The sequence below is a fragment of the Phaseolus vulgaris genome, chromosome 9 (assembly GCF_051622355.1).
Source record: "Phaseolus vulgaris cultivar YP4 chromosome 9, ASM5162235v1, whole genome shotgun sequence".
In the NCBI taxonomy this organism is placed as follows: domain Eukaryota; kingdom Viridiplantae; phylum Streptophyta; class Magnoliopsida; order Fabales; family Fabaceae; genus Phaseolus; species Phaseolus vulgaris.
Window position 1 is genome coordinate 39613034 of NC_143506.1, and position 25352 is coordinate 39638385.

At 34.0% G+C, this 25352-nt stretch overlaps 1 protein-coding gene across 10 annotated transcripts; it reads left to right on the forward strand.

Moving 5' to 3' along the window:
* Positions 1-8847: 8847 nt before the first annotated feature.
* LOC137823162 (uncharacterized) lies at positions 8848-25097 on the forward strand. Of its 10 annotated transcripts, XR_016515363.1 has the most exons (27): positions 8865-8960; positions 9104-9159; positions 12475-12555; positions 12910-13009; positions 13101-13185; positions 13286-13335; positions 13929-14008; positions 15290-15349; positions 15901-16000; positions 16088-16165; positions 16318-16385; positions 16510-16578; positions 16656-16733; positions 16819-16914; positions 18242-18312; positions 18906-18986; positions 19074-19167; positions 20273-20371; positions 21745-21810; positions 21900-22093; positions 22183-22297; positions 23233-23364; positions 23443-23550; positions 23622-23731; positions 23812-23916; positions 24008-24723; positions 24815-25097. XR_016515363.1 is itself a non-coding variant. In XM_068628314.2 (25 exons), the coding sequence occupies exons 1-25, from the start codon at positions 8903-8905 to the stop codon at positions 24504-24506; spliced, it is 2667 nt and encodes an 888-aa protein (XP_068484415.1). In that variant the 5' UTR covers positions 8848-8902; the 3' UTR covers positions 24507-25097. The 10 variants fall into 10 exon arrangements, 5 of the variants coding, with proteins under 5 accessions (XP_068484415.1, XP_090150923.1, XP_090150926.1 ...); XR_016515362.1 differs by having other exon boundaries at positions 24008-25097; XR_011083073.2 differs by lacking the exon at positions 21745-21810.
* The last annotated feature ends 255 nt before the right edge of the window (positions 25098-25352 follow it).

Sequence of the window (25352 nt, forward strand, 5' to 3'; positions counted from 1 at the left end):
AGTATGCGTCATCAAGTCAGACCTTCTCCAACCGTTTGGAGGAGGTTTCTGCCTTTCTGCAATCTCCCATCACTTTCATCATCATGAGGAAACCTGAAAGGGGGAGTCTTCCCAAAAGGTAGCCAATCAAAGTGAGGCTCTCAAGAAGTGTAGGGATAAATTTCCCTATGTGCCCTACAAGAGTTATCTATGGGTTTCGGGTGAGGTATACGTGTACCCCTCTGAGCTACGTATACGAGTACTTTTTTAAAGAACTGGCAGTTACTTTCCCACTAACGTCCTTTGAGAGCGGCATGCTGCTGGTTATGAATATTACTCCCAGCCAACTTTAGGAAAGCTTGTATTGGGCTTTCCTGAAGTCATTTCAATTGTTGTGTGAATATATGCACATACAACCTACTATAAACAAATTCATGTATTTCTACCAACTGAAACACGGTGCTGAGGTCGATTGAGTGTCATTGAATGGTGTCCAAAACGGTTCCCTCTTCACGGTCTACTTTTCTTCCTTTAAAGGCTTTAAGAATCAATTTTTTAAGGTTTTCAACCATAAAGATCCTCGGAAAATGATCTTTTACCATGTGGACGGTTCCACCAAGTTTCCTCTGTATTGGCATAGGCCTTATAAATTCAAGTCAAAGGTTGAACATTTTGTCAATGAGGAGGAAATAATTGACATAGTCGTGCTCAAGAGCCTTCCCCGACCTATCAATAGTTGGGCTTTGCTAAGAGTGTTATTGGCCAAGAATCCCATCATGGTCTTTACAAGTGAGAGTTAGGTCTTAGGATTTTCTTCATTTTTTTGTGTGTGTCTAGCTGTATGATTCTTCCCTTTGTTTGCACATAACTGATGGGAAAGGGGTTCGACTATAAAGTCCTGCAGGCTAAGAAGAATGCCTTTTCTCGTAGCCAAGGGATTTAGGTCGACCTCAATCCTCCCAAGAAGGAAAAAATGCAAAAGGGGGGGCCTCTTCGGAGCCATCGAGTCCATCTGTTCGCTTGGGCAGCCCGGTAGACATACTTCGCTCCCCCGAGCCTTCCGCTCGAGCTCTGAAGTCTCCTCCTCAAATTCCAGCTTCTCCTTTTCCTCCACATGTCATTCCAGATTTCTCCACACTTGTGAATGTTCAAAGCCAAGATGGTTTGATTCCTCGATTGTACCACATTTCTACCTTGGTGTCGCATTCCAACTCCTTGTGGCTCGTGAGTATGCGCGGTCACCATGTTAGCACGAGAGGTAATTTCTTCCTTGACCCTTATGACGTTGATCTTCTGATCAATGCGGATTCGACTATGATTATGTTGGCTCGCTACATGGCTATCATGCGTCACTAGGGTGGGCACTGAGTCATGCCGTCGAATCTTCTTGACCAAAAAGAAACTGGAAGACTCCGAGGTTGGTCACCAAGTTTTTAAGGACAAGTTAGAGAGTGCGGAAATAGATCTTGAGGACTTCTACACGGAGCTGATTGGTTCAATCGTGGTCGAGAAAGATGACGAAGAAAGCCTTGGGCGCCTACATGCCAAGGTAAGAGAATTGAACGCCTGAGAAGAAGAACTTAGAGCTGAAAATAATAATCTTGTGGACTCTTCCCTTGGGTATGTTAAAGCCTACAAGAAGGCTCTTTGCTAGGCTATTTATTTTAGCCCTAACATCAAGCCCAAAGACTTTTACCTTGACAAGGTAATAGATGATCATTTTGTTGATGACTAAGACAATTTTTTGTTTATAATCGTTTTGTTTGATTTTGTTCTTACTCGTGATTGGGGATGTTTTGTTTTTTATTGAACTATTTTTTAACTACCACTCATGATAAAGCAATTTTAGTTCTTGATCTAACTATCTTTTTGGCCTTTACTCATGATTGAGCATATTGAGCATGCTTAGATCTTGATTGACCTACTTTTTAGCTTTTACTCGTGATTGAGTTTGCTTAGTTCTTGATTGAACTACTTTTTAGCTTTTACTCATGATTGAGCTTGCGTAGTTCTTGATTGAACTATCTTTTAGCTTTTACTCATGATTGAGTTTACTTAGTTCTTGATTGAATTACTTTTTAGCTTTTACTCATGATTATGCTTGTTTAATTCTTGATTGAACTATCTTTTAGCTTTTACTCGTGATTGAGCTTATTTTAGAGGAGCTTGACAAGATTGTCGCTAAAGTCAAAGATTTTATTCTACTTAGGTTTGGCTCGTTAAAACCTTGCTCGGTAAACCCATCTTAGGGAAAAATCCGAGCTAAGAAAAAAAAGTGCATCACCGTGGATTTAAACTGTAATATATTTTCAAGTGGGTGATATTCCATCTTCTTGTAATTAATTTCCCACTCAACTTCTGGAACTTGTAAGCTCCATTTTGCAATGTGTCCACCACCTTGATGGGCCAATTGTGAGCTTCCCTTCTTCTCAACATCTTCTCGCATCATCGATTTTCCTCCATACCAAGTCTCCTTTGTGGAGTGTTTGAGCTCTAACACGAGAGTTATATTGTCGGGTTGCCCTTCCTTTGACGACTTATTCTCTTACCTATGCCTTCTCCCTGACTTTGTGAATGAGATTCAGATCGATCCTCAGGTTATCTGCGTTGTTTTCCTCTTCAAAGCTTCCTTTCCTCTATGAGGTTTTCCCCGTCTATACCGGGATCATAACGCTCGCCCCATAAGTGAGGTGAAAAGGTGTTTCCCCTGTGAAGGATTTAGGTGTGCAATGATATCCCCAGAGGATACCTAAGATTTCCTTCGCCCACAAACCTTTTACCGACTTGAGTTTGTTTCTCATCTATCTTAGGATGACCTTGTTGGTGGCCTCACTCTGACCATTGGTCTATGGGTGCTTGACTGATGTAACGTGATGCTTGATTCCTAGTTGAACCAAGAAACCTTCGAATTTTTTGTCAATGAACTGTTTATCGTTGTCAGTTACCACTGAATATGGGAGGTCGTGTCCACATATGATTTTTTTCCAAAAAACACATTAAACTTGTTGGGCTATAATTTTTATCAAGGACTCGACCTCAATCCATTTGATAAAGTAGTTCACTGTCACTATCAAGAATTTGACATTTCCCTTCACTAGTGGGAAATGGCCGAGTATGTTCATTCCTCATATAACAAAGGACCAAAAAGGAAGGATGAAGTGCAAATCTTCTTATGGTAGATTGACTAAGGGGTCGAACTTTTCGCATTCCAGTCATTTTTTCGAGAATTCCTTGGCGTCCCTTTGAATCGTGGGTTAGTAGAATGCTGTCCTCATGACTCTAGATGCCATGCTTCTGGCTCAATAATGTATTTCGCAAATTTCTCTGTGCAACTCAGCAAGAATATATTTTGCTTATTCCTCACCCAAACACTTCAACAATGATGCCGAGAAGGACCTTCATAACAACTCGTCATTCTAAAATGTATAAAATGACGCTTGCCGATGGATCTTTCTAGCTTTCCTTCAGTCAATTAGGAGGGTTATAAGCCTAAGGTAGCTTATGATTAGGGTCATCCACCCTGACATCCCATCCTGTAACTGCAACACCTTATCAGAGTCCTAACTCAAGAAGCTGAGGGTTTCTTGTATGAGTGTGCGATGTTGGCCCGATTTCCTCAATGAGTAGAATAAGGAATTAAAACGACGAGTTGTCGGATCTGAGCGTAGAGAGCAATCTCGTTCAAACGAGCCTACCCAAAGTAAAAAAAAAAGCAATCATTTGAACTCATACCCATCAGGCATTCAAACAACATACCGAACGAACACAAATTATTGATGAGGAGGATGACCCAAAAGGACATCCTTTTACTGATGAAACCATGGAGGCTCAACTCCCGTCCAAATGGAATGGGCTTAATATCAGGCTCTATGATGGTTTCACATATCCAAATGAGCATATGAATGTCTACAAGACACAAATGAATCTTTACACTACAAATAAGGCTATATGGTGCAAAGTTTTCCCCACCTCTCTTAAAGAAGAGGCACTCAACATGTTTACTCATCTCCACCCAACTTGATGGATAACTTCACTTGCATAATCATATTCTATTATGACTATGTTGTTGGAATTAATTTTCCTAAGTTCTTCAAAATACTTTGGAGTTTATGAGAGTTATCAACTTTTACACTTTATGTCATCAAGTGTTAATTTTTTTATCGTATGCTTGATGTAGAGATTTTAATCCTTATCCATCTTTTGAATCCCTAATACCCCTTTTAAGTTTCATTTTAGTGTATTCCTTAAAATCATGATTTTAATATTTTAAAGAATGAGATGAGCGATGAAATACATATTTGATCACTTAGGTTCACTATATAACTAGAAATCCCATTTAAAGGCTAATAACCAAAAGGTGACCACCTAACCTAAATTATTTAGAAAAACTACATTTAGTGGCCCACCAAATTTATAAGCTAATATCTACAATATGTGAATGTTGTAAGTAGGTTACATGCATGTTGAGCATGAGAAAATGATTTTAAAAAAAATTGTATAAAAAAAGAGAACTTAGCACTAAACATTATAAAGTTAATATGTGACTCTTAATCCTTCTACATATATATTGTATGCTCAAAGAGTGTACTATGTTAGAATATATGCCCTTAAACAAGAGGGGGGGGGGGGGAGGGTGAACTGTTTATGAAAGATTTTCGCAAACTTTGAAGGTATAATGAAGTTCAAAGTAGAATAACAGATATAGAAATCCAGAAAGCAATCAATTATAATTGTTTAAGTTGATTTACATAAAATCAACCGGTTGTTTTTGCGATTCAACCGATTGTTTATATCAACGGAATTAAAAACAACTTAAAAGCAGAATTTAAATTAGTTCAGGGTAAGAGAAAAACACACAAACAATTTATACTAGTTCACTCTTATCCTAAGAGCTACATCAAGTCCCCAGAAACTAATGGGTATCTACTATGCAATCAAAATCCAGATTACAAACACACCACCAAAGAAGTGACATTGAACACCTCAAGACACACTTCCTTTGGCACACAAACACCACAAAAATCAGAGTAACTTCTGATTTTGCACTTACACACCAATATTTAGAAATACAATAGATTCAGAAAGGATTACACCTGATGAAGATCAAATCAAAAGATTACAACAATCCTATTCCACTTCTTTAAGAAAACCCAAAAACTTGAATGCAAATCTTGAAAACTCAAATATGTTTTCACACTTTCACAAATGTCTCAAAACTGTTATCAAACTTTAAGAGAGTATAACAACCTTTTTAAATACTCCAAAAGTTGTTAAAAACATTTAAAGTAGAAGCCTATTCTGTTAGAAAACATTTAAAGCTGATTTGCAAACATAACAAAAATTCTGTTATGGATTTTCAACAAACAATCGGTTAAATTCCCGAAATAACCGATTGAATTGGTTTGACAGCAAAGTCTGTTGAACCAAGTGGCGTTCAAGCTTTGAAGAATCCAAACCCTTTGACGGATGATGAAGACTGGTTGTGCTTGCTGTTGCTGAGTTGTCCTTTAGATAGGATCTGAGGTAGATTTGATATGTAATCCACTCTTGATTGAATCCAAAACATAAACACTCTCAATCTCTTTAAAAGAAAAGTGTTTTTCAAGCTAAGTGAAAAACAACCTATTGTTTTGTCTAAACAACCGATTGTTTTATACTTAGGTGTTTTTAGAAAAAGGTTGAAAACTGTTTTTATGGTCGACTTGCTGTCAAAACCAAAACAACTGATTGATTCGTAGAAATAACCGATTGTTTGTTTTGGTACCATAACAGAAAAATGGTTTGTGCTTTGATTGAGCATTAAATGATTTTCTAACTATTTACGCTCCAGTTTTTAATGCTTTGACCAATCTTTAAAGGCAATTAATAGTTTGTTAAGATTTGATAACAAACAACATCTTTGATATATACAGAAAAACAAATTTGAGTTTTTCACTGATTTTGAGTTTTTGAAAAGTTGAGATTGCTTAGAGATTGTGATTGATCAAAGTGTGTGAGCTAGGATTTTCTCTTGTATTGATTTCAAATTTCATTCTGTAACAAGTGTAATCCTTGTATTTGTTGAAAGAAACCTTGTGTGTTTGCTGAGAAGTGTTGTGTGTTCTTGAGGGGATCAAGATCAACATTCTTAGTGTTGGTGTGTTGACCAAGAGGAGTGTGTGTCTTGAGGGGATCAAGGTCACTTCTTTGGTTTGGTGTAAGTGATCTAGGTTTGATTACTTAGTGGAATTCCTCAGTGGTTTCTGTGAAGACTGGATGTAGCTCTGGGTTTAGAGTGAACCAGTATAAATCTCTGTGTGCATTTTCTCTATCCCTTAACTCTTTAAATCAGTTTTTATATTTGTAAACTGGTATAAACAACCGATTGTTTCTGCGAAACAACCGATTGTTTTTCTGGTGCTGTGCCTTTTGCTTTGTGTTTTGAAAAACTGATTTCTTAATCAAGATATTCTCGAAGTAATTTCATTTAGGGCTTAAAAGTTTTCGAAAAACATCTTTAAACCATTCACCCCCCTCTAGTTTAAAGCCATACATTCTAACAAAGTCAACCAAGTCAAATAGTTTCAAACCCTTTTCAAAAACCTTTAAGTGATAAACAACCGATAGAAACGACTAAACAATTGGTTGTTTTTCCACTTCTTCACAAAACAATTTTTTTTCAAAAAGGTTTTGATTCCAAATTGTTTTAGATTCAAACAAATAGTGAATTACACATCATTCCACCCAAAACCCACTCACACACAACAACTCCAACCTTCCATCAAACACCATGAATTTGAAGACATCAAAGCTTCAAGATCATCCTTGATCAACATACTATTCCTTCATAATCAAACCCTACACATGATAACTCCTACATAGTTAAGCTTGAAGTTTTGATTCAACAAAACAAAGACATTGATTCCAATAATGAGACAATAAAAAAACACACAAAAATGTATATAAAGTTGAAATGGGTAATTATGCAAAACATGCGATCAATCTCACATGGATCAAAACATTTGTAACAACTACTTAACAATGATAAATGACAACAAAATCTCTTAAATATGTTGACAAAAATTCCACAAGTCACCTCCTAAAGAAAAATTCAAACCTTTTCAAAAAATGGAGTTGACCATCAGTAAAAAAAATCATTAAATAGTAACCAAAAGCTAATATTTTCACCAAAAGGTGATCACCCAACCTAAAATGTTTAGAGAAACTAAACATTTAGTGGCCCACCAAATTTATAAGCTAATATCTACAATATGTGAATGTTGTAGTAGTTTCCATGCACGTTGAGCATGAGAAAAGGCATAGATAGAGTAATTTAAAAAATTTGTATCAAATAAGAGAACTTAACACTAAACATTATAAAGTTAACACATGACTCCTAATCCTTTTACATATATATTGTATGCTCCAAGAGTGCATTATTCACTACAAGCAAATAATCACATTGCAACTAATTTTAGAGACCAAAATAATTAGTTACTATGAGACTAAATTATAGATCATTTTAGAGACTAAAAACATTATTAATATCTAAAGTAGTTTCTATTGTTAATAAAATTTATAAAATATTTTTTAAATTAGTATCTAACCATTAGCTACCAATGTTTTATCTATTAATATTTTAGAATATAAATTAGTCTCTAAAAAATTATTTGAGACCAATTTAGAATCTAAAATATTAATAGTTGAAATCCTGATAGCTAATTTAGATACCAACTTAACAATAAAAATCACTTTAGATACAAATTAGTTTTTAGTTTTTAAAATAATATCTAATTTTATTAATATAATGACTAATTATTTTTTTTCTAATTTTGATTACTATTTAATAAATTTCTTGATTTCTTGATAATCAAATCCATAACTCACACATATTAAGCTTAAAGATTTTATTCAACAAAATAAGGACATTGGTTCCAATAATGAGACAATAAAAAAAACAATAAATATAAAGTTGACATATATGGGTAATTACGCAAAACATGCAATCAATCTCACCTAGATGAAACACACATGTCACAACTACTTAATAAGGATTAATGACGACAAAATCTCTTAAATATGTTGCCAAAAATTCCATGAGTTATCTTATCTTCTAAAGAAAAACTCAAATCTTTTCGAGAAATGAAGCTGATCATGTCTTCTTCCACATAGAATGTGAGTGTTTGAAAATAGATACAACCTTAAGGAATCACTTAAATATATCACTTGGTGCTTAGACGAATTGAATACTAAAAATATAATACTTTTTGTTCTTAGGATAAATATAAAGTCAAATCACATCCTAATTATAATGTTTTTAAATAAGTCGTAATTATATATTTTTAAAATATAATTGAAGTTCATTTTTATGATATAATTTTTAAAATTTAATTCGTAATGAATTTATTTAGTTTCTATAAAATGAATGTAAATTTAGTTTATATATATATATTTAATGTATGTAAAATTATAATCATTAATATAGATTTTATAGAATGTATTAATTTCGATTTTGGTGAAATAAACTATTTTGAATTGGAGAAATAATATTTGTTTTATTTTATTTTTAAAATATTATATTTTGAAATTGGACTGCAATAAATGTTTTCTAGATTGACCATAATTTTTGAATTTTCCAATAAGTAAAGACGAACTGTTAAAAAGAATATTTATAAAAAAATAAAGATAAAACTAAAATTCCTTATTATTTCGGAAATGAAAAATAGATATAAGTCAAACTAATTTAGACCAACGGAATTAGTGAGTCAGTATCCATCCAGCGACGAACACGTGTAAAGCGAATGTCAGTAGCCAATGGCGTTTTAGTAATTTCAGCGGGAACATAGTGGTGTTTTCGGTATTTCCTGAGGCGTATGTGTTTTCTGTTTCTCCTTTTGCATAATCAAAGTCTCGGAAACACACTCTTGCACGGAGAATATTATATATGAGAGAGAAAGAAGAGAGTGTACATGTGGAACCTTCACCATGCTACGTCAATGGCGGTTAGGGTTTCCTGTTGATCCCCCAAGCTCGATTCCCTTGCTATAGTTCTTATCTCCTTTCAAGCTACTTTCCTCCTCCAAACCCTAATTTGAACCCCAAAATTCAGTATCTCTTTTTTTTTTTTTTGCTTTGAAATTTTTAGCTCTGTCTGCAATGGGCGCCCCGGAGAAATCGCAGACAAACGCTAATTCGATGCAGGCAAGTGTGCTTTATGTGTAGTTGAAAGCTTCTAGGCTTTATCCTCGAGTTTTAGTGGATGGAATTGCATTTTGCTTTTTCTATTCGACGTGTTCATAGTTCCCGTATCGATTTGTTTTTGTTGATGAATTGGTGAACGTGCGAGTAAGTGTTACTGCTTGTGTATTCAGTTGGAGCGGTTCACTGTGTATCTTTAGTTATCACTCAGTTAGTGTTATGCTTTATGCAATGCTTTACTTGGTTGATATTTTTAGAAACATGAAAGGCAACGAAGTGGGGGAGAGTGCTCATGCTTGAATGCGCATTTTATGTTGTATCTTGTTGGTGTGATAAACTATTAATTGTTTTGATTTTCCTCTTAATTTTTTTTTTAAATTCTAGAAAGAGTTTCCATTCGAAGATTGTTTATAGTATCAAGTATCAACTTATATGGTATGTTAGGAGATAATAAAAAGTAGGATTTCCGACATATTGGCTGTGATGTGATAGTCAAGGCCCTTTATTAATTCGTGATTGGATTTGGATGATTAGTTGATAATAGGTTTGCTGACGAGTGCTTATATGGAGCACTGTATAAGGGAATAAGAATAGGTGTGTCAAATAAAATGCTAAGCATTTATAATGCTTTGAATTAAAAAAATATTTAACATTTTCATATCTAAATAATTAGTAAAATTTAGTATTGTATATTAAATGTTCTTTCATCTTTTATATTAAATTTAATAGGTCACAAAAATTGATAGTGTTAAGGATTTATGGAATGAGGGTGGATAAAAAGTATTCTCAAAGTTAAGGAAAAAGGTGAAGATTACTCGTGGTGGTTTAGGGTTGTGTTTACACTTTCTTTTACCTTGTGGTTATGATTTATGATAGAATTATACTATATAATTGAGTGTAAACGACATCTTACAAGCTGATTTTGATAGTTAGTTAGGTATAAAGTACACTTTCTAAGAAGATATTAGTGCCAATCAAATCCTATCTCAGCAAGAGTTGTTGAGTCTATCGTACCACCCCCTATAGGTTCTACTTTTATTCCCATGTTCGAACATGAGGTGGCCAACACATTAACTACTGATATGACCAAATTATAATATATAAATGGGTGCAAATAACATCTTATAAGTCGATTTTGTAAAATTGGGTTAAACTTAAAGTTTACTTTCTAAGATGATATTAGAGCCCTTCAAACCCTATCCTAGCAAGGGTTGTTGGACTTATTGTGCCACCCGCCATCGGTTACCTTTGTATTTCCATGTTTGAGTTAGTCCTCGACATAAAGAGGTGTGTTGGAGATTCCACATCCACTAAAAATGTCATTATGTATCATCTTATAAGAAGATTTTATGAGTTTAGTTAGATTTAAATTCATTTTCTAAGGAAAATGATTTGGTATTACAACCCACCCCCTCCATATTGTGTACCACCAGAAATAGGCTGGCATCGAACATGGAAAGTTGTTGGTATGTCACGTCAGGATGCAATGCCCTAGTTCCTGTTCCAATTTTTATGATCTCTTGATGCAGTTACACTCTTTGCTTGCCCGCTGTAGTCATTAATCAAGTGTTAATAGGGCTAGAGCAGAGTGTTGTGGCACCCTGCTGCTTCTCCAACTACAAGGGCAGTTGTGTTGCTCCTGTCTGTTGGCACATTTTGCACCCAAAATTTGTAGTGGGCATTACTGTCCAGAAACGACAAAACTCAAGCTTGGCCCTGAAAGCCAGCCTTTTTCAGGGATTTTTGGGGGCCCAACTTGAAAAATTCCCATCTTAAATCTGATGCATTTTCTGTTTCATTATCACTTGTTTCTCTTCTGTCATCTCTACTTTTTTGCCATAGCTCCGTGACTTCTTCCTCTGTTCTGCAACTTCTGCTTCTCAACTCCTCTGTTCAAATTCTGCCATGTGCAGCACTCACTGCTGATCTTCTGGTGAGTTTTCAGATTTCTAAAGGTTGGTTCTTCATTTCCAGTGCCTACCCATCAATTTTGGCAAGTTCTCTCTCCAATATCGGGCATGTTCAAAGACCCATGTCTCTTCTCTGTCTCATCCTCAATCTTTGCAAATAAGACTAAATGATTGCAACTCAAAGACGCATCACTCTTTCTTCTCTGTTTTTGCTTTTAGCACATATACAACTATATAATACTATTTAGGGTTCAAATGGAGGCCATCCTACTATAGTGTTACTGGGGGCAGCCACACTGCACTGTTATTTACTATTGACTACTATGGCTCTTGGCAGTCACATTAATATTAAGCATTTATCCTTAACCATCTTAATTGGGAGTTAGAAATTACTTATCATAAACTCATAATACAATTTTTTGCACAAAAAATAATTGAGTATTTTTTTAGTTTTTCCATCATGCCCTTCTAAAAAGACAAGAGAATCAAGTTGATTTAAGGGCCCTTTTAGCACAAAAAGGAAGTTGTGAAGAAGTTGCTTATTTGGAACATGGAGCTTTTTTACCACATTTTCTTGGATTAATATTGTATTATATTCATTATAATAAGCAGCCAAATTAAATGAATAGCGTTTTAGGAAAGTTTTACCAAGCTTATCTACATTTTAGTCATCTGATTCAACTTTGACTTGTTCACTACTTGTATTTTACCTATCCAATTTCAACAAAAGGCCTTCTTTCACATGGTGTGATCAGCTGCTCTGAACAAAGGATGGCACTGTGTTATGTCATAAACCATGTCTTAAAATTCTCCCTTTAGATCATCTCCACTATTTTTAATGCTTTCATTTGATGGCATGCCGTTGTCTTATGTCATAAATCAAGTGGTCATAAAGGTCATTAGATCTAAGTTACTTTTACTGATTTCACTTGCTGTTTTTGTAGTCCTCTTCTTCCTACAGTTTTTGCAGTATGCTATATATGATCAACTCTTTATTGGTGTGTTTATTTGTCTATTGTTGAGACGTTACATCAACTAGAGATATAACCAAATTATAATATTACTGTACTGTGTATTTTCTGTTTGTATTTCTTCCAATTTTACTTCTTCAACACTAGTGCAAGAGAAAATGAAAATTAAAGCCATTCTCATTTTAGTTTATTTGTTGAAGCCTTTTCTATTGTGATTTTCCTTGCTGATGCTGCTTGGTTTACACTGCTTCCACTTGTACCTCCATAATATGTTTTAATGAAAAGGGAAAATGAAAGAAAAATATGGCTTTGAATTCTGACTTGATACAATATGGACATTTGGAGAAGTTACTAGGAATTGTTTTCAATCTCGATATCTTGAATGGTCAAGATGTTTACACTGCCTCTTTACTGAAGTATTTCTTATTGGATTTCAGCGTGTCAAGGTCTATCGTTTGAATGGTGATGGGAAATGGGATGACCAAGGCACTGGGCATGTCACTGTTGATTATTTGGAGGTTTGCACACTTTTTGATAAAAGCTTTCACTTGTTACTAACATTTATATTGCATATATGAGCACTTCTCTATATTGTATGCTTGACTTCCACTTTATATCTGGTTATGTGTATGGTCAGAGGCTTTTGTCTTTGCATTTTATTAAGATAATAATTTATAATATGTAGTTTCCTCAATGATTGGTGACAGTGATGGGAATTAATGTCTTACCATATCTGATAACAATACCATTATATCCTCATCTTCCTAGTGCATAAAGATTCAATTTAGAGTTGACAACACAATATGATGTTAAACAGAAATAGGTGGTTGATTGATCTAATTTTTTTTTTATTCCAATGAATGATGCATCAGCGATCAGAAGATCTGGGTTTATTTGTTTATGATGAAGAAGACAATGAAAACATACTTTTGCATCGCATCTCTCCTGATGATATTTACAGGAAACAAGAAGGTAATGACTAGAAGTGCACCATTTGCTCTTGAAGCCTATCAAGGTTCACTGTGTTTATCAGTTTGACTGTGGACACTATTTTGTCTTGCAGATACAATTATTTCATGGAGAGATCCAGAATATGCTACTGAACTGGCACTTAGCTTTCAAGTACCTGGTGGTTGCTCTTACATATGGTAGCAAATAACTATTAAAATTGAAATACTTCACATCTTTCTGTATGTTTTTTCTTTCTGCTATGGAACTGATCTTAATTCATATCCTTGTTTTATTCAGGGACCACATTTGCAATGTGCAAAGGAATATGCATTTTAATACTTTAAATAGTAAGTTAAGAAAAATTTGAATCTTATTATTCTCTCTTAGTACTGGAGGTTGTTTACATTTTTTATCTACTAAATATCTCATTAACCTTTTCAATTATTGATTTTTTTAATACTTTTTAATTTTTGTTTTTTATTTTATTGTTAACTATTATTAATGAAAATTTAATTCTTAGGAGTTGTTTTTTGCTTCTGCTACTATAATAATATATATACTTTTTTGTTTTAGTGATTTATTTATCTGATGTGCTGATTCTTAATTTTAAATAATTACTGCTTTACCATTTAAGTGCCATTTGGTGCTGTATTTAGAATTCATATGATATGACTGTATTGGTCCTGGAGCTGAGTTGATGCTACCATTATTTTGGGTGTAGATTGCTGCAGCTTTCGTATATATTTTATGAAAAACTGTCATGTTTTAATATTTGTAGGCATGACATGACTATTTCTATAAATTTAAGCCGATGTCTTAGTGTTCCTGTGTTAAATATCAAAATTTCATCTAAATTTTAACTTATATCAGGGTAAAGATAAAAAAGGAGGGAGAAACAATTATATTGCCATTTGGTCTTACTGTTTACTGTGTATTTCAGGTGAGGCATTTCATAGTGTGAACAGTGAGTCAAGGGACTTGCCCACAGTTGAATTGTCATCGCTTCCTTTGATTCTTAAGGTTTGAATGAAAGTACTTGTTTCAGTTGATTTACAGCCTTCGTTTATTTAATTGAAATTCATCAATCCATGCAAGTTTTTGATTTACTTTTTGGAACCATTTTGCTGTGAAATTATCATTAGTTTATGGAATTACCACCAACAATATAACAAATTAAATCCCACATTCTGATAAATCATTAATAAATAGACTCAAACAGTGGATTCACTACTAATTATTTTTCTTCAGTAGTGTTCCTTATCACTTATACTGAGATTTTATTAGCTGAACCTATCCTACCATCACTGAGCTGTGGTTACGAAAGAAAAGGAGATAATTCTCCTCCAAGGATTTTCCTTCTACAGTGTGCTGCCTGCCCAATTCACAAATAACAATAATTGAACGAATCCTTCTACCTTTGTTCCCTCTATTTATACAGGTTAACTTCTCTAACTAACTAACTATTCTAACTAAGCCAACTAAATATCTCTTACCTTATATCTAATTTCTAGCACAAAGTCCAATGCTGATCATCATTAGACCACCAACCTGGTCCATAAGCCAAATTAAAGATTGTTTGACAACTAGATGTTAATAAACTATCCTAAACAAAAAAATGTCAGCCTACAATTATAGAATCTTTGATAAAAAGAATTTATTAAGAAAAAAGGAGAGATACAAGTGCAAGAGTATACAAAATCTTCAAAACTATACCCTAAAAAGGAATGTAAGAAACATGTAACAGAGCATGCTAATTCCTTTGTACCTGAACCGATTAGGCACCCTCGTAATTAGAGCTTCATCAGAATATTACAGAGAAGCTTTGCAAACTACACAATCCTAGATGAATTTTGCACTTGTCCAGGGAATTTTTTTAATGACCAAGTAAAATTAAATCAATGAGTCAAAGTCTTTTAACATCTCTATTGGTTTCAAAGCCTCTCAAAATAACACAGGAGCTTCTGGAAATCCTTGAACCATCACCCAAGCTCAAGGAAATAGAAGATCTAAAACAAGCATGACCTTATCAAATGAATTCCAGGGGCTAGCATGCAATTCTTATTCCAATGGATTGACACCCCACTCATTAGAATGCAAATTGTACTTTTGATAGCTGATGGCTATAATGGGGTGGGGACTAGCATGAATTGTCTATTGTATAGCTTTTAATGATATTTCACACAATTTATGGTATACTTCAGTTGAATTTTAGTGCAGTGTTATCAAATTATGCTATTCTTTGGATTGTTTAAACTTATCTATCATGCTTCACTGAAGTTACTCTTCTTTTTTTGTTCACAGATGGTGGTTGAGAGTGGCAATACAGATCAATCACGACTTGCGGAACTAATTTTAAGTGATGTAAGATTAATTAAATCACTTGTATATGTATGTGCATACGTTGTCTTCATAGATTAGGCACCTTCATTCTACATGATTTGGGATCACCCAGTAATTAAAGGACTGAAGGATAGGATGGACTAGATGATTATTTTGAGTCATCCATGACTTGTCATTCATGTAACATTCCTAGTTTTTTCTTACTAAGTTGAATAAATTTAGATGAAAGTTACCATGGATTATAAATTTTTTGGGTATGTTTTTATTGTTTGTTGGAAGAGAAGTGTACTTTCTGATTTTTCCAAATAAGTTTTCAACATGTATGGTATCGTAGTTGATACTTATGTGATACTGATGCTGGTTATGCTGTTGATTTACTTGCTCCATTATATCCTAACATTAATTACTATTTACTAATTCTGATATTGTTTGCAAATTTAGAATGATTAGGTAGTCAATCCTGTTTCATTTCCTTCCCCCTTTTTATTATGAGGTTTAATAATCAAAATATGTAAATTCCTTCCATTTTTCCCTTTAGATTTTCCCTTTTTTAATTTGTATTTCCAATGCAGCAAGATTTTTTTGGGAAACTTATGGAAGTATTCAGAGTTTGTGAAGACTTGGAAAATATGGATGGCCTTCACATGATTTTCAAAATAATCAAAGGGATCAGTCAGTATTCACTTTTGTGCCATTTTAATTTTAGTCCCTTTTTGTTGAAATTTGTCATTTTTTATATATATGTTTGTTCTCCTGCAGTTTTGCTTAACAGTACACAAATTTTTGAGCGTTTATTCAGTGATGAGTTAATGATGGACATTATTGGTACCCTTGAGTGTAAGTTCATTAAACACTTTTTTTTCTCAAGCTAGTGAAATGCTTTTTGGTATTTTGACATTCATCCTATTGTGTTTTATGCACTTTTGGGTGTATGTAGTGAACAAACACTAAAAGTGGGTTTTCTTTGAATCTATTGTTATGTCATTTAGATGATCCAAAGGTTCCCCATGTTCAACATCATCGTAAATTCTTAAAGGAGCATGTTATTTTTAAGGAGGTATAATTTTGTGATCTCATTATTTATTCTATTTTGGGAGAGAATCCAGGTGGTAGGTAGATCTCTCGGTATGCCAGGAAATTTTTACTTCTTTCTCATAGTATTTACCTATTTTCTTTTGTAGGCCATACCTATAAGAAACTCAATTGTATTGTCTAAGATACATCAGACATATAGAGTTGGTTTTTTGAAGGTTTGCTCCTTCTAAGCCTTTTCTTGTTTACTCTATTTATTTGTAATTTGGTTCTTACCTTTTTTTACTGCTTTTAGGATGTTGTTTTGGCTAGAGTTTTGGATGAGGCTACTGTTGCTAATCTTAACTCCATTGTACATGCCAACAATGCCATTGTAAGATTTTCATTTGTATGGAAAGAAGGCTTACATTTAATATAGCGACTGTTATATTTTGCTTTGACTCCTCTGTTATTTTTAGGTTGTTTCTTTATTGAAGGATGACAGCACATTTATCCAGGAGTTATTTGCTAGGTTAAAATCACCCACCACCTCTTCTGAATCAAAGAAAAATATGGTACGTCTTTTTTTTTTCTCCTGGCCATGACAAATACTACTTAACTATTTCCGGCATGACATTGCTATTTCTTAAGTTGACTTTTCCCCTCCTGGTGGCATAGCTTATTATTTGTGTGTGCAGTCCCATTTGATGAAATTTTACTAAAAGAAGAAACGGAATTCCAGTGTGAGGTTATGCCAATAAATGGTTCCTGTTGTTCTCTACACTTTATTTAGGTCATTATTCTATTAACTATTGATCTTTTATGCTCCCCCTCTTGAATCTGATTTTGTTTCAAAACATTGGAAAATATGCATTTTGTTATTCAAGGTACCACCCTCCATAAACTGTTGTGTTGTTATTCAAGGTACTAGTACGGATAGGGTTTGTGAAACTCATGTAGATAATATCATAATTATCTATTTTTCTGAATCTATGACTTTTTAATAGAGCCTTGGCTAATAACTGACTCCTATCTGACAGCCTGGCAGCTAACTGAATACAGTTCAGTTAGTTATACATGTATGGACTCTGTAAAGTAGCTGCATTATTTATTCTATAATAGGTAGAGCTACAATCACATCAGGATTTCCTTTAGTTTTGAACTCATATCACTGCACATGCTTTAGAGCTAAACTCAGCCTGATTTAACTGAAGTTCCTGTTCTCCAGTTTCCATATCAGTTGTTGCACTACATGTGCCATCCCATGATGAGATGTGTTTCTATTAGTTGTACCCTTGTAATATTAGATGTCTTTTTTGATTGGAAATTTTAGAATTGAGAATTGACTGGGCCTAACCAACTTCAAAATCTTCCTTAGGGAGTTGGATTGCATGAGACATTATTAGTAGTTCTTTGGCCATATCATAGATGATGCGGGGCATTAACAGGAAAGACCACACAATGCCTAATCTAGTCTATCATTTTTCTTCTATGCTTAAAGGATGCACCATACTACAAGTCTTTGTGAAGGAATGGTTGCCTTACCCTTTGTTTCTCACTTAGAACATAGACAGGCAGCGAGCTTTTATTCTCTTTTTTATCATTTTGTTTTATTCTTAGAAGTCATGCCTAATGAGTTTCGTTAATAGTATGGAACTGATGGAGGAAGTGTTTGGACAAATAGATTGTAATTTGATTTTGGCCCAAATTTGAATTTTATTTTCTTTCAAATGAAGCGTGCCTGCTTGACCTTTATTTGTATTTATGTATATATATTAATACAGTGTTTTTCCTATCTTTTATGTTATACGGCTTTAATGTTAATGCCATTTTTTATGTTCATTATTGGCATTACTGGTGATTCTTATGTTAAATATTGTTGCCTCTCCTTATGGTGGACAGGTTCATTTCTTGCATGAGTTTTGTAGTTGTAGCAAGAGCTTACAGATGGTGCAGCAGCTTCGACTCTTTCGGTATGTAGCATGTGGACTGGTACAGCTTGACAGTTGACACTGTGTCTGCCTGCTATTAAGCTTGTGTTCTCCAATTTTCAAAATCAGTTGCTATTGTTTGATTGCATTCTTGTCAAGTTTGTTTTTTTGTTTTTTTCTAAGGAATAATTTGATCAAGCATGTCTAAAAGTGCTACTTCTTTTATGGTAACGGAATCTTCAATAGTGGAGCCATGATGGCTTGCGTATGCTTTTAATTTTTCTTACTCCATAATTTTTTATTTTAAAACTATTATCATACTTGTTTACAGAAGATTTGATGTCTTCAGTTTTGATTTTTCACAAAGTGTATGCCCAGTGATTTTTCTACGACAGTAAACATCTTTAGAAAGCAAGTTCTATGTATAATTATCAAAGCCATCTCCATGAAAGCACTTTAATGAAATTCTTATTAGGAAGGAAGCTCTCACATTTATTTTTTGACATCGCAGCATGGATGCCTTATTATTCTACCTGAATTCCTAGTTATTTATCATTTTTATTCTGCTACAAGTTTTCTGTTATTGGGATCTTATTAAATTTCATTGTTTCATTGATTTGAAAATATGTTTGTAGGGATCTGATGAATGAGGGTATCTTTGACATAATCTCTGATGTACTCTTGCAAAGTCAAGACAAAAAGCTTATGCTTACTGGGTACTGATGCTCCCCTTTTTGGTTTTTTACTTTTCCTTCTGACATTTAAGCTTAATTATTAAGAGGGCAATGTTGTGATGGTTGCAGAACAGATATCCTCATTCTCTTCTTGAATCAGGATCCTAATCTTCTGCGGTCTCATGTTGTTCGACAGGAGGGAATTACACTTCTTGGACTATTGGTAAGTTTTTGAATGTAAATGAAGTCACATATTCTTTCTAGATGAATGCTGGTGGAAATCAAATGACCTTGGTGTTTGTGTGTGTATGACTTTTTCCTTGTGTGTTTAATTTACGAGACAGGTTGCTTGGTTGCCAATACCTTGTTTGAAGTGTTAAGAAGACTAGCAAATACAATAGTGTAGCTGAAATATACATTTTTTTTGTTTATCTGAACTGTGAAACCGATTATTCTGCAAGATGGCTAGTTCCACGCTTTGACTTGTTTCCTTGTTCAAGTGGTGGTAGTCAGAAGTCTGGCTCCAAACTCATGTGGAGCCGAAGGAAGGGAACTAAAGAATGAAACAATGGATTCTTTTGGTATAGGGATGTGAATAGACAAGAGTATTTTTGGTGTACAATGATGTTGACAAGGTCAGAACTTAGGTTCTTTCTGCAAACGATACAAACCCCCACCAACTAGGCTGGTCCTAGTGGATTTAAATAACAGAGGTTTAACTTTTGGCTTTTAGAAAACTTAGAAGATGTAGAAATCGTACAAGAGAGATTGCAATTTGAATTCAAGTTACGTGGCTTTGGTAAATAATTGTTTATTGTTATAGAAGAAATATATTAGAATGCTGTATGTTGTATGTTCACACGAGTCTCATGTCTAATCAAACATTTGCTTCAAGTTAAATTGAAAGTTCTACCTATATATTGACCTTTTTATAGTTCCTGATAGTAGTTTAGCCTAGATAATAAATGGAAATAATGGATATGAATTTAAAAGGACTACCAGGATAATCTATTTATGATACATTTAAATATTCTTAATAAATGCTTCTTAAAATTTGTTGCATCTGTTAATTGTCAATGTAAAGTGCTAAACCTCCTAAATTTAAATACTTGATAAGTAGTCCATTGTTGTATTGTTTATTCAAGTTTGTTGGAAGTTAAATTGAAAGTTGCACCACTATATTGACCTTTCTATAGTTCCTGATAGTAGTTTAGCCTTAATAATATATGGAAATAAACTTCGGTGCATGAAATTTATTCCCAATAAAAATGTGAAAAAATATGGATTCTGAATAGTAGTTTTGTTTAATCAAGTTCTGTAATGTACAGGTTAGAGGTATGATAACAGATTTTGGAGATGACATGCACTGCCAGTTTCTTGAGATTCTTCGCAGTCTATTAGACCCATGCTCATTATCTGGAGCACAGGTTTGCTTTGGTCCTTTTCTCTGATCTCATAATTTTGCTTTGCTTTCTAACTAATTTTTGGCTTGACCCAAATGAGTCAACAATCCTAGGAGTGATCATAGGATGGAAGTGAAATTTCATTCTTATTATTTTAGAATTTACTTCAAATTTAAATCATATTTAAAAAAAATTACTTTTCTTGATTTTAACTATATTGTATTAATTATTATTATTGTAGGCATGCTTAGGATGGATCTATTCACATTACTAGGAGTCCTCCCCCATTTTTTTTAAAATTTAAATGTTTCAATACACACACACACACACACACATATATATATATAATATTAAAGGTCCTATTTTTTAAGGGGATTTGATTATAAAATAGTGATATTTAGTTTTTTTTTTTATTATCTTTTTTTGACAATATCTTGTTTTTTACGATGTTCATTGTGAAGATAATTAATGCCATTTTCCCCTCTTTAGACAAATATTCTATTTCCCTTTTTATAGTCTTCATTATAGAAATCATTGTATTTTTTTTTAATGTTTTTAGCAAAATACTTGAGTATTATTTATTTTCTTCTATAATCTACTAATTCAATTTGAAAGGATATAATAAGTTATTACATTTGCAATCTAATTGGAATATAAACCTCACTTTACAAGTCGGTTTAGTAGGGTTGAGTTAGGTTCAAATGTTATTAGAGACTATTTTAGCTATTGTTATTGGTTCTATTGTGTTATTCACTATTGAATTGCCCAAAATGTTCAGCCCTTCGTGTAAGGAGGTGTTTTTGGAACACGTTGATTAAGTATAGAAAAACTATAGTATACAAAAAGGGGCAATCCTCATCTTATAATTAGATTTTGTGGTGTTGAATTTTTCATAGAGCTACTATGCAGCTTCCTGTTACTGTTTAGAAGAGGTTGCATCTTGTGATAATTGGATTGGTAGGGGGTCTGAGGGACTCCGCATGTAGTTGTTGGAAGAAACTATTGTGAAGGAATTAGATGGGCAGGCCTCTAATATTGGTCTTACTTCCTCGAATTGAGTCATGTACTACCATTTTATTTTTTCCTTTTCTTGTTTACTATTACAGAATTCAAGAACACATTTCTGGTGTAAGTGAGTAGTAGTAGTTTCCATACTGACTTGACGACTAAAATAGTGTATCAAACGAGGGTATAGCCCTCCCTCTTTGAGCTAGGTTTTGAGATTAACATAGCAACCTGGGTTTGAAGATGCTATACTAGACTGTCCTATTAGTTGTTCTTTTTGCTTGTCGTGCAAATTTTACATTGAGATGTTGGACTTGGACAAGCTAGATTGTTGAAATTAATTGTGGGATTGGTTTCGTTCTCTTATTTCTCATTTTAGTTTGTTTGCGCAGGTTGCAAATTTTGAAAAATGAGTTGTGTTAATTTAATAATCTGTTGATTTTGTTTCTGAGAAGCTGGTATGCTATGCATTATGTGTCTCATTCTTGTGTTATTAGATGGTTATACTGGAGTTTTTTTTTATTAACTTTTCAGTTTTACTTGACAGAGGGATACTATTATCGATATTTTCTATGAGAAGCATCTGAGTCAACTGATTGATGTGATAACAGCATCATGTCCTACAGAAAATGTTCATGTGAATAGCCAAGTAAAGTGTCAGAGTGGGACAAAGCCAGAGATACTATCAAACATATGTGAATTGCTATGCTTTTGCGTTCTACACCACCCATACAGGATAAAGTATTTCCTTCTTGCCAGGCAGTAATCTGAATGACTTTATGTAGTTGATCACTTAATGTGATTGAGACATGGGTCTCTTTTTTTTGCAGGTGTAACTTTCTTTTGAATAAAGTAATGGAGAAAATTCTGTTACTGTCACGGAGAAGAGAAAAATACCTTGTTGTTGGCGCTGTTCGGTTTGTTCGTGCTATTCTCTCACGTCATGTATGTTTAAATGTTTGTGCAGATACTGTCTGTTTTGACTTTGGCCATGCAAATGTCAGATGAAGATCCCCCTTCCCCAACTCTATATGTATCAACTCAATCTTGATATTCTGCCACAGGCTTGTAATTTTAGGGTTCATATAGGTCTTACACTTACAGCCTTATATCAACAGAAAATAAAACCCCTTCCCCCAATCATTACAGAATGAACCTTGATACCTGTGTATTTATTTTTAAGGAGGCGCTTTACTGATTTATTTATTTTTTAGGGTAGGGCATATTGACTAGTAATGTTAGTGATTTAAGCTTGAGAATGGTCTGAAGTTATGAAATATAGAGTGGAATATTGGAAATCATTTGTATGTGGAACCTATAACTTATTTTATTCTCTGTTATTTCTTTCCATAAGCTTCTATGGACGAATTGTTGAGTTGTACATTTTGTCAATTTGGAGCTTATTACATTTAATTTTATTGAGAAGGAAACTAGGTTTGAGGACCTTGGAGTATGAAATCTGGGCTGTTTGGGAGCATCTTTTTTGATAACTGTAAAAATGGCTGTAATTTTTTCTTTTTAATCAGGCTATTCTCCGACCTTTCATTTTCAAGAGGGGCGGAAGATATCAGTTAGCCAGAATGTAACTTTTGGGCAATTTAGTTTACTTTGTTATAGCTGCATTAAGTTGTTTATGCTGGTATCTTTAATGTAAATTGTTATCACTAACTCTTTTGTATAACTTGTTCTCATGGTATTATTTTTGAAACTCAACCTTTAAGATAGTTGGTTGAATCTTTTTATGTGAAATTAATTATCTTGTTTTAGGATATTACTACTTGATTCTATTTTTTTAACTTCCTTGTATGATTCTTGTTTCTTGTGAATATGGTTAATTGTCTCTTGCAGTACATGTAACAGTTTTGAGTGTTGCCCTGCAGGATGAGCATCTTATAAATCATTTCGTTAGAAGTGATCTTCTGAAACCAATTGTAGATGCCTTTGTTGCTAATGGTAATCGCTACAATCTGCTCAATTCAGCTGTTCTTGAACTTTTTGAGTATATTCGTAAGGTATCATTCTTTTGTATGTATTCATTGTGGATATCATTACCTCGGGCAATTTTGAACTGATAGTATTGCATAATGCAGGAGAATATGAAACTATTGCTGAAGTATATAGTTGATTCTTTCTGGGACCAGTTAGTGAAATTTGAGTACTTGGTTTCCATTCATTCATTGAAAATAAAATATGAGCAGGTATTTCCAATTTTTATTCACCCACACTTTACGAAGTACAATTTTGACTCAAGATTATGTGCTTGCTTCAGTGTTTGGAGAATGATGGGACGAATGACACTTCTATTTTGAGTGACCTTCGAAGACGACTTGATGAGCGTGCTCCGGAGAAAGAAGAGGAAGACTACTTCAACGAGGACAGGTATATATCCCTTTCACATTTATGGTAGGAGATTTTTGTACAACTGGCATTGAGTCTCCAGACATTTGGTTGTTAATCAGTGATGAAGAGGATACAACCTCGGCATCCAATTCACATAATCAGAAAGTGAAACAACGGCAAGCTGCCTTATCCAATGGAGATGCTAGAAGCTACTCAAAGTTAAGGTATACTTGTTTTTCATTGTATTTTATTGGTCTATTTAATTTGGACAGCATCATCTTCTGTAAGGTATAATGCATTTCTCATGATTTTCAGTCCAAGATCTGGTGGGCTGGTTGACTACGATGATGATGAGGATGACGAAAACTACAGGCCACCATCAAGGAATAAGCCAGAAGCCTCTGAAGAGTATGAAGGAACAATGGAGTCTCTCAGGCTGAAAAGAAAATTGTCGAAGGTCGAGATTTTACAGATGCCAAAGTTGTCAAAAAATTCAAAATCTAAAGATCGTGTTTTTGCTGCCTTGTGTTCAACTTTGAGCCAGGCTGTTCTACCTCGTAAGAAACCTTTAGTCAACTTTATTACTGTTCCTTGTATAGAGGATAATCAAGAAAAGGAGCAACATGTTTCTGGAAGCTGCTATGAGAATAACAATGCATCGGCTGAGGTGAACCATATAGAGAAAGAAACTGCTGCATGTAGAAATTCTTCTGATAGGTTGTACGGCACACCTGACAACGGACAGTTGGGTGGTGAGGAACATACAATGGTTTCACCAAAATCCCCACCAGAGATGGCTGTTAATGGATCTTAAGATTTTCAAACCAGAGTCAGGCAGATTGTTTGTGGCCAATGGATTTGCTGGTGCAAAGTGGTTGCTGTGCTAATGTGAGGATTGCATTCTACTAAGGGGGTAAGTTCTGATTATTCATTCTATGGATGAATTGTGGAAATACTGTACAGTGCAAGATATTATGCAGCAACTTCGATCTGCTCCTATGCCTTAGTAGGCTTTTCAGGCTCTGAGCATGGTAACTGTTGCATTTGTGTAACATTCACCAGCAATAATTCTCTTTTACCTTTCCTTCTCAACCTCTTACAGCTCTTTTTTCAATTCTGCAGAGGATTCTGGGTTGGGGGGTTTGATCACCTTATCATTATAAAAGTTATATTAACTTATTCATAGAGGGCGCCAATATTCGCCCTACACAGGTTTTACCTTTTTTTCTCCTCCCCAATGTTGGTGGTGAATGTGATGTAGGGGATATGTGCAGTGATTTTCTAGGGCCATTTTCTCCCAAAATGTACTTAGAAGAATACATGATCCAATGTAAATCTAATGAATTGTAACGTATGCATTGGAACTCCCATATAGTTCTGCCATCGTTGCTTAGTTTTCGCCCAAGACCGCTTCTTAATTCTTTAAAATCTATTAATTCTACCAACACAATTTTTTAATACTTTCTTTACTGAAATTTATTATTTATTATAGTGAAAAATCTTTGGTGAATTATACTCTTAATATTTATAGTTTTTAATAAATTTTAACTAGTGATAGATCATGTAATATAATAGACGTGTAGAGTGATGCTTCTAATTTTTAATTTATCAAATTGGGCATATCGTATTATCTAGTTTAGATAAATGCAAGCTGAAGGTT

Bases quoted from the DNA above. Each gene is read 5' to 3' on its own strand.
- LOC137823162 (XM_068628314.2), top strand. From the start codon at position 8,903: ATGAGAGAGAAAGAAGAGAGTGTACATGTGGAACCTTCACCATGCTAC. The intron at 20,372-21,899 runs GTTTGCTTTGGT...TTTACTTGACAG, and splicing joins GCTCATTATCTGGAGCACAG to AGGGATACTATTATCGATAT. The intron at 22,094-22,182 runs GTATTTCCTTCT...TTTTTTTTGCAG, and splicing joins CACCACCCATACAGGATAAA to GTGTAACTTTCTTTTGAATA.